This window comes from Rhinolophus sinicus, linkage group LG11 (assembly GCF_036562045.2).
Source record: "Rhinolophus sinicus isolate RSC01 linkage group LG11, ASM3656204v1, whole genome shotgun sequence".
Lineage (NCBI taxonomy): Eukaryota > Metazoa > Chordata > Mammalia > Chiroptera > Rhinolophidae > Rhinolophus > Rhinolophus sinicus.
Window position 1 is genome coordinate 70599061 of NC_133760.1, and position 10502 is coordinate 70609562.

The 10502-nt window shown below is 41.1% G+C and overlaps 1 protein-coding gene across 1 annotated transcript; it reads left to right on the plus strand.

The window, feature by feature from the left end:
* The first annotated feature begins 1025 nt into the window (after positions 1-1025).
* Positions 1026-8628, plus strand: TMEM229A (transmembrane protein 229A). The gene has a single exon (XM_074315652.1). It carries the CDS (start codon positions 1468-1470, stop codon positions 2566-2568), a length of 1101 nt encoding a protein of 366 aa, XP_074171753.1. The 5' UTR covers positions 1026-1467; the 3' UTR covers positions 2569-8628.
* Positions 8629-10502: the final 1874 nt, after the last annotated feature.

Consider the following 10502-nt stretch of genomic DNA (forward strand, 5'->3'; position numbering starts at 1 on the left):
GAGGAAATGTTTCAGAAAAATGTACTCCAGAAGCAAAAAAAAAAAAAAAAATTCTCAGAAAGTCCTCTATCAAGGGAACATCTGATCTCCTTATCTAGGAACAGATTAGAACTGTTAATCTAGTTTCTGCCTACACATGACCTTTTTATGGGGGGGGGGGGTAATCAGTATAATTTACCAGGTTCTTTCCTATTCTAAGCCTGATTCACAAATGGAGAGGGGGAAAAAGTGGAGCCCAACACACCAAAATTCTGGATTACCCCACCCTCTCCACCTAAAAAAAAAAAAAGAAAAAAACAGCAACGAAAACCATCCTCGCCCTCTATTTCACTCTCCATTCTGAGATGATCTAGTTCTGCAAGGAGAAAACACGGTGCCGGGTGCCAGTGTAAGCGAAGGTGCGTGCTGTTCTTGCTATGAGGCTCCATGGCAGCCAGAGCAATGTCCGACCCACTGGCTTCAAATCACTGTATAAATGCTGAGGGACTTCGATCTCTGTCCTTGGCCTAGAGGAAAGCAGACTACTGTCCAGGGAGAGAGATTGAAAAAGTGGACCAGGCCCCGCGGCAAATTTTCAGATGCAGGGGAACGCTGGGGTAGGCAGGCTTGGAGTCTCGTGTTTATTCTCAGTGACGGAGACACAGCTGGCTTTGAATAAGGACATTAAATATACAGCACTATAGTCTGGTCTCAGGCCCGGCCCCTGCTCTGTGGCACTCAGCCATTCGTCTCCACCAGCCAGGCCCTGGCCCTGGTTTCGGCGACACAGGGAATGCCCATTATCAGCTCGCAGTCACACCTGTTAGGTGTTTCTCCACTCTGTGCCTCCGCCCGAGCGAACACCTCCCGCCCGGCCGGAGACCCGGTGCAGAGAGGGGAAAGGAGGCGGAGAAGCAGGGCCGGGCCTTTGCCAGCAGACCCCCAGGGACTGAGCGCTTTGGGGCTGGGGCGGGGAGGGGCGGCTGCAAAGGCGGGAGAGGTCGCGACAGGCGGAGAGGGGCATGGGGAGGGCTGGGAGAAGAGGCGTCGCTGCTCGCTGCTCCGCTCCCAGAGCCTGCAGCAGAGGCGGCGTGGCTGAGCCGCGCAGGAGATGGGGTTTGCGCCAGCCTCGGCATTTCTCCTCGCAGTCCCGGCGCCTCCGCCCCTCGCTGGGCCGCGGCTTCTATTAGGCCGCGCAGGGTGAGCGCGGGCGCCGGCCGGCGGCACCTCGCCCCGGACTGGAGCCGAGGGCGCGGTGGGGCCGCGGCGGGGGGACTCCACGAGCCCGGCGGCCCGCGCGTTCCCCGACTGCACCAGCTCCCGCTGCCGCTGGGCCGCGGCCGGGACGGAGCTCCCTGCGCGCCCCCCGGGGGCCGGCAGCGGCAGGGAGGCGACGCGGGTTTCGGCCCCTCCGCCCTGCAGCTTCGCGCTCCCGGCGGCGGCGGCGGCGGCGGCGAGGGCTTCGGCGCCTAGGCAGCGTCGGAGCCCATGGCGGGCAGCGACAACGATGGCGAGAGTCCGGCGCGGAGAGGCAGCGCGGCGCGGCGGCCGGGGGCGCCGGGCGGACGAGGAAGCGAGGCTGCTACTGACCGCCCTGAGCCGCTGTCCACTGCTGAAGCGCCGGCCGAGGGCGCCGCGCTGCCCGCCTGGATGCGCCTCTACTTCTACGGGATGCACGGGATCACCCTGGACGTGCTCGTGTCCTCCGCGCGGCGCTTCGCTCGCAGCCCCGACCTCCGGATGCTGGGCTTCTCCTCGCCCTACCGCTGCCTCCTGCACGCGCTCACCCACTTCGCCCTGGAGAAGGTCTACCTGCAGAAGCGGCGCTGCCCCAGCGCCTTGGTCTTCAATTTCCTCCTCTACCCCTCGGCGCACGTGGGTTTGCAGACCCTGGCCGGCCAGGCGCTACTGCTCAGCCTGGGCGGCGGGCTGGGGGGCACGGGGGCGCTGGACCTGGCGCTGCAGTACATGCTGGCGCTCTACCACTCTCAAGTGTTCCTGGAGCGATTCCTGCGCTTGCGGTACCGGCAACAGCCGCGGCAGCAACGACTGGGCGCGCCCCCCGCCCCTCCCGGCGCCCGAGCCCCTGCGGCAGCAGGTGGCCGGCGGCGGCGACCCCGCGGCCCCAGGGGCACCGAAGGAACCCCCAGCCGGGGATTGCCGGACCTGCTCCGCTTTCTTTTCTTCGGAATGCACGGCTTTTTGGATGAGATCTTCTTCACCTTCTTCTTTAACGTGCTAGGGCAGGGGGACGGGGCAACCAGCGGCCACACGTCGCTCTGGTCCTTCCTTATGTATGGCAGCTGCAGTTTCGTGGTGGAAAAGCTCTATTTCTACCTTCACTACAGTCGCGGCTGGAGCACCTGGAAACGGGTGCCCATCTACGTGATCTTCATCTACGTGTGGGAGTTGTCTTGGGGTCTGGGTCTCCGCACCTGCGGCGCTTGTTCTTGGGACTATTCTCACTACCCGCTCAATTTCATGGGTCTCATCACCCTGATGTATTTACCTGGTTGGATATTCCTTAGTGTGTACCAGGACCTACTTTCCAACGTGTTGTGGCGTGTGCAGTACTTACCAACTAACTAAGACCGTCCCCCACCCCCCCCAAAAAGCCTCTGGATTCCCACGAACGAATGCAGTTTGTTTTTACACCTTTAAAATGGAGTGGGGGTTTTCTAGCCTTTTGATTTTTATATGTTTTACTAAACTCTTCCAACATGTTTTATTCGATATTTTAGTTTTTCTGACTATTTGGAACCTATGCATAATACGATACTTTGAAATATTACTCGAAACATAACTCAAAGTACTAAACTCGTCAATATTTTAAAACCCTTACAAACCCAAACAACAAAACCATTATACCTTAAGATCGGAAAGCTGTAGTATTCACTTATTTGGGCATAGGTGAGTGATAGCTACTAATCCTTTTTATTTATTTTTTTTAAGAATAAATTCTTCAAATCAGAGACCAGTGATTTTTACAAGATTTAGCGAAATTTTCTGAATTAATGGTGTGTTTACTTTCTTTTAAATATCACTCTAATTCCTTGCCATATTTACCACTGACCGCTGAAACTCAGTGTCTTGTACTTCTGAAACTCCAGTTAAGAGATCTTAAAGTGCCTCCTCTAGCGCACAAGTGAAAAGAAACTAACAAATGTGAAAACACATACCATGAATTGATTTTTAAATAAATCTTTTCTAGCAACTCCGACAGGTGACACTGTGTTAAGATATTTGATCTCCATCCTGAAAATATTTGCTTTCCAATGTGGGTTAGCCTTAAATGCCAAGTGTGTTAATGTTGATCAGATCTGTGTTATCTATGGCTTACGTTTTTGTTACTGTTCAATAATGTAAAATGTTCACCTTACATGTACGTCCAAGGGCCAAGGGAAATTATACCACCCTCAATAGTGTTCTAACTCAAGAACCCTTTCTGCATGGAGCTTCATGGGTAGAAACAGTTCCTTGGAATAAAATGAAGCTGAATGTTCACCCTAATTGCTTTAGGCCTAATTGTTTTTGTGGCTACAGGTATGTGTTTTCAGCACAATTCTGCCATGGCTCACTTGTAAACATTTTTGTTTTTCTTTTGGGGCCCACTACAGAGTTCTTGGGCCAAACCTGATGTGTAATGCACATTATAGATCAATGATAGCTTTTTGGTGACTCATTATTAATGTTATCAACTTTGGAACTTCCAAAGTTAAATGAGATGATGTAAGAAATCATGTCTAATCAATTAATGTACTTTCAGGTTGTTTGCTGTTTTTATTATACTTAGAAAAGACAAGTGGAATTGACTCAGCCAAGAATGACTAATACCTTCTCAGTTTTCATTACAAAGATAATTAGGAAAACTTACAGTGTACAAATGAATAGTTTCCTATTCAGATTATTAGCTTGCCTCTGCTATAAAGGGAACTTCTTTCTGTTCTCAAAAAATGTCTGTTATGGCAGTAAAAATTAATATGTATTTAGATTTGATTAAGTCAGACATACTTGTGTAAATGTTGCATTAATCCACTATCTGAGGTTGTGAGCTAAATTATAAGTAATGCTATAGAACCACCCCTACCTGTGAAATGGATCATGTCAAACTGATTTTTTTTTTAGCAGTCAGCGCTGAATAGAAACTGTTATAAGTAAGCCAAATGTTTGCAGAGAGTAAACATTTATGACACTTGGTCATGGGTAAAATATTTCTGAAAACCTGGGGAGAAAAACGTGTAAATCTAGACACTAAAGTTAGGCAGATGCTGAACAAATTCTTGTAGTTTAAATATGACACATGGGCACAAATCTGAGTTAAGCGTGGCACCACTCCACACCACCTTCCGGTAAATACTTAACCAAATCCATAACCTCTAAAATTCTTGCTACTTGTATATATTTGCACTCACGCCCTTCTCATGCTGCTTCTCAGCCATGGTTACCTGTTTACCAGCATTCTCAGGGACAGAAGTCTGCCAGGAAGTGGAAAACCTCCTATTTTTTGCTTCTCTGCTTTGCTTTTGATGGTCATCTTATTTTAAGGAAAGGTCAAAATTTTCATTCATCAATTCATTCAAGAAATAGTTACTGAGTATTTGCCTGGACTCTGCAGATACAGCAGTGACCCAATGCAGACACAATCTCTGCTGCTAGGAAACTCACATTCTAGTGTTTTGATTTATATGAGATTATACTGATTTTCAAGGCTACTGTTTTAGTAATAGGCTATGAGAGGCAGTTGTTATGAGGGCTCTGATCTGGCCAGTCCCTAGAATATCAATCCATCATCTCTAAAACAAAAGCCCTTAACAGTCCCTCTGCTAGTTCTACAAAGAGCTTGTTGATATGTATTCAGGAAGTGATATCCTTTCTATGAACGCAGCACCTTCCTTTGTCTTCTCATTCCGTGTTCAGTCAGCTTCTTAAAAGTGGTGTTTTCGCTACAACTTTAAACCTTCAAAGACAAAGCAGAGAAAGAAAAGAATTGTCCCAGCAAACAATTTTGTTACTCATTAGTAGTTCAGATATAGAAATGATAAGGTAATATGATAATAGTTAATATTTGAGAAGCACTTACCACCTTCCAAGAACTGCTCTATTATATGTATATAAAATCTTAAGTAAATATATACATGTCCTTGTATATGTTAAATGAATATATACAAGTATGTCAGATATATCTTAAATAGATATATATATAATCTTAAGTAAATATGTATATCCATATATTAAGGTAAAACATATATATCATATAGGATATGTATATATACATATATGTACACACGCACACACACACCCATTTACTTAAACCTTCCCTTTACTGATGACAACAGTGAAACTGAAGTCCAAAGACATTAAGTAACTGCCCAAGTCATACAGCTATTGAGCATTAGACCTGAATCCAAGTACACTGGACTCCAGGGTCTATTCTTAATTAACAGTAACACTGTTGTGCCTGTCTACTGACCACAGTGATGTGGGTCTCCTATGGGTTTCACCTTACAATCTGCATTGCCCTTCCCTCCCAGTATCGCAGATGCAAAGAGCTGCGGAAAAGCCAGGCACTAGCAGCAAAAACACTCTTTCATGTGCCTTCTTATTCCATGGAAAATAACAAGGGAACTAATACCACGATGCATAACTAACAATCAGCCTAGTTCTAATCCCCAGATGATAGTCTTTATATTCGAGCAGAGCCCTGAAATAGAGTTCCTCATTTGAAGTGAGATAATCCTGAGTATAAGAATAACACACCGAAATGCAAGCCACCTCACATCACAAGCTAGGAAAAAACACATGTAATTATTGCTGTCCATTTAATACAGTACTCAGAATGAGAGACGCTGTAAGAGCTAAACATCCCATAAATTTCAATAACATTTTTTGCTGACACATTTATTCTGAATTCACTTAAACACCTTCGAGTCTGAGAAAGTTCTTAACAGAAAAATCATGGAAAAAAAAATGAGTAACAAATACAGTTTTTGCTCCAGTTTAACCTACAACACAATGCTGAAATTTCTTAAAAGATGGGTTTTAAATTTTAAATCAATTCTATTTGGGCTCTGAATCTAAAAAGAAATATAAACTTTTAATTGTTTCATATTAACAATGAATTCAAAGCTTCACAAGGACTCCAATAAGGTTGATAACCCATTTCAATAGTTCACACATTTCAATGACTCAGTGTACTTCACTTTGAATATTTAATATTTGACATTTCATGTTTCATGTAAACAAAACACATGAAAAATATGACCTGTCCTTTGTTGTTTAAGAAACACTTTTAATTGGTTAATTCTACCCCCTTTAGGGGAAAAAAAAATTCTATTATTTTTAAATAGTCACTGATGACATAATGGATCTGGTTCTGTTTAATAAGGATGGTGAAAAAGAATTTTGTTAAACTGCTTTGGTTCTTTTTCTACTTCCAAAATACATTTTAAAAAATCAATATTCTTGGAAAGGAAGTTATACTCATGGTACAGACTCGAAGTGATAAATAAATCATTGTATTGTAATATCTAGAAGCATTTTAATAAAATCAATTTTTACTTATATTAAAAGGCATTAAAACCCTTTACCTTTTTAATTAATTTTAAATATACTATATCCAATATAGTTTCCAACAGTGCTTAATGGAACTAAGCTCCTTTACTGAGGGTTCCTTCACTTCCTTCCATCACACACATGCCTCAGCTAATGCTGAAGGGAAAGATGGTAGTAAAAGACAGTTCTGTTGCATTGCCAGGGATTTTGTTTTTTGTTTTTTGTTGTTTTGTTGTTGTTGTTTTTTCTATTCTTAGACTTGGTACCAGAGGAACCAACAAAAACAGTAATTGTCTGTGTGGACCTCTATTCACTAGACTTGGACTCATTCTTATTTTTAACACTGAGGCATGGAGCCATCACACAGGCAATGGCTTCCAGACACTAGCAACTCAAATTGTAATTAACCTGTGATGTGTAGAAATTTTTTCTTAGAGATTGTTTTCTCTTAATATAAAGAGGAGATAAATATAGAGAATGTTTTATTTAATTTTAAAATTCTTTTTGCAGAAACGGTCAAATAAGTTATCAGACAGTGGCAGGGATAGGGGTTGCTGGTCTTTCATATACAGAAAGGTTTAATTTTCATCTTACCTCTTAGCAATTCTGTTAGAATCCAAAAGTCACATGTACCCACTTTCCTTTGGGGGAAAAGAAAGTATCTTTATCATGACTAAGGGGAATTAAAAATTGAAAGAAACCATGAAGCCTTCCACCCAAGGGTCAGGAATTTCTTACATCTCTGACAGATGGTTTCTCAACTCAGCTTGGAGTATTCAAGACAGTTTTGTGTTTTTCATGCAAAGACTACCTGAGGGGAAAGCTGACAATAGCTGAGGTGATAAACCCCACTGTCCATCAGTGAAGGAAGAAGGCTTTTCAAAGCCTTCAGGAGCTAATATATACCATTTGTCCTGCTTGTGTATCGCAATGAAACATTTTTATAAGACACTTTTTTCTCTTTATTTAAAAAAAAAAATCAACGTTTCATTCTTTTAACACAATACTTATGATCTACTTGTCATATCTTTTCAAATGAGGTTTCATTCACTGAGTCTAAGCAGCAAGGCTTTGAGAGCCTTGAGAGTAATTAAAATTACTTTTTAAAAATGCTTCCAGGTATAGAAATAAAGGAAAAGGCTCAAATAGTAGGAACCCTGCTTGGTTCCTTGGAGTCTCAACTTGGTGCAATCCAGGAAAAGGCTCTGGCTGCAGATCAGGTCTACCTACAGAATATCAACCGGGGGATTTTCCTGGTAGCTTTCCCTGGCAGACCTAAACGGCTGCATCGAGAAATGAATTGAGAGGCCATAGGTTTTATAGAAGCAAATAGCTAGCCAGGAAGGATAAAACATGCAATTTATTTTATTCTCCCATGAGAACTAACCATACTTTTGATGGGATTTCAACAGACATTTATATTACACACAAGATATTTTGTTAACATTATTAATATCCATGATAAATATAAAAGTAGTCTCACAGGATCTCAAATTCAGAGCTTTTAATGTTTGAAAAGTCGTTGTTGGGGAAAAATAATATTGAGGGGGAAAATGCAGAAAATTTATGTCATATCATTTTGATTAACCACTGACTTTTAGGAACAAAAACTAAATTAAATATGCTCTTGTACATTTCTGAAGGAGAGCTATTTTAGTTTTAACCTTTCATTAGAAACAATGAAAGCTAAGAAAGGAAAATAAACTTAAAAGTTCCTTGGAGTACATCAGAACAAGTGCTCATATTCCAAGAACTTAAAAGCAAGAAAGAGTTTAGCAAAATTTATCATTGTACTTACTCGTAATGGTGATATTTTTAGCAAACAAAACAGAAGAGAAACAAAAGAATAATCAAGGCAGAAATAGAAGATGTAGCGAAAGGAATAGTGTTCAATAGTCTCAGAGAGCCCATGAGTTACTTTTCTATGGCTAAAAGAATTCAGATTTATGAATATTATTCTAAGTCTTTGTACTATGTAAGATTTGAATTACAAAGAAAATTTGATGGCTATGAAATACTGCACACTCTAGGTTTGGTTGGGTACCAAAATGTACAATTTACTTTGTTAATATTTAATTAATAAAATTTCTGAGTTTATTTTTTGTATAATGATGTTATTGGATGTGCTATAAAAGTTTTAATAATGTGTCATTGAAGTGTCTACCCAATGCACAGGTAAACAGTCTACAACTTAAATCTAAATTGAAATTAAATTTAATACAACTTAAATCTAGATTGAAATCTAAAATCAAGGAAGTTTAGAACTTGAGGAGATAACTAAAGTTCATCTAATTCAACTCCCAGCCAATAGAATAGTTCCTTCTAGATCATCTTTGACAGGTGTCCAAATATCTGATTCCAATGACAGAGATCATTGTACTCCCAGGCCAACCTGTTTCTTTGTTTTATAGCTTTGGTTACTAGAAAGTTCTTAACAGTAAAACTACACCTGTAATTTTCACTCATTTTTGCAAGTTTTTCAGCCATAGACAAACAGAGGACCAAAAGTTTGAAGAAAATTTCCAAATGTATCTTCGTTGCTTTACTTCAGGCTAAATATCCAAGGTCTTTCAGCAATATATAATAAAGTGTGCAATGGTAAAATTATTACCTACTTTGATTTAGACACCTTACTCCTGCAAATGGAGAACAGTAAGCATTGTTAGCTGTTTTAGCAGCTCAGTCACATCATTGTCTCGATTGAATTTTCATTTGATCTAAATAGTCTTAAGTCTTTTTTCCAGTCAACTGCCATTAAACCAGGGATGCTCTTTATGTCCCTATATATTCATATATAAAAATAATTGGCATGGATCTGTGCGAGTCCCATCTTCCATGACTGGGCCTAAAAGTAACAGAGAAAAATGAAGACGAGTGAAGAACAGAAAAATTGCCAATGAATTCACTCTTCATTTATTTGGTTCCTCCTGCTTCCCTACTTTCTTCTTCTGCGAGCAGACATATTTCATTCTCTGTTTTCTCAACACTTACAAAAGAACCTAGCACAGAGCAGGTACTCAAAACATTTTTTGTTGATGAACTTATCTGAATTCTCATTTCAGACGTAATTCAATAGTAGTAACATGTGATTTCAACAGACACTTATTTATGGAACATAAACAAGACCCAATATGTGCCTAGAAAAAAGGTGGAAATTGCTTCATCTTCTCATATTCTTCCCTGCTCTGTTCAGCAACACTTTTGCCAAGCGCAAAACTCAGGTAATTCTCTAAGAGAGTTTAGCTACCTTACAGTTTTTGTTTCTTTTTTCGTTTGTAGGCTATTTAGAGAACAAAACTATCCTTTTAAAATTATTTCCGAAATACAAATTTTAAAAAAAACCTGATGTGCACATGAATAGTTGGCAGTATATATATTACTATAAGTCACTCCCCTAAAGGCTGATTAGCTCAGTTTGTGGCTTATTGATGCCTCTTGATTTTCATTGCTTTTGCTGATGACCTTCTGGATTTGGGCAACTTTTGAACAGAGAAAGGAAATTAAAATTCAAAATTAGTTAAATTTAGAAAATTGCTGCTAGTGGCAGGTGGTAAATATTTATGTTATATTCCCTATGAATCTGATTGACTTTTTGATATATCTCCAACCCTAAATATTATTGACAGACTGTATTAGTCAGGGTTTTCCAGAGGAACAGAACTCATAGGAGAGGGAAAGATAGATAGATAGATAGATAGATAGATAGATAGATAGATAGATAGATAGATAGATAGATAGATAGATAGATGATAGTTAGATAGAATTACTATAAGTAATTGGCTCACATGCTTATGGAGGCTGACAAGTCCTGAAATCCTCAGGGTGAATCAACAGGTTGGAAACCCAAAAGAGCCAATAGGTAGTTCCATTTCCAAGACAGGCAGGCTCAAGATCCGGAAGAGCCAGTGTTTCAGTTTGAGTCTGAAGACAGGAAAAAAAAAAAAAAAATGTTTCAGCTCAAAGTCAGGAGG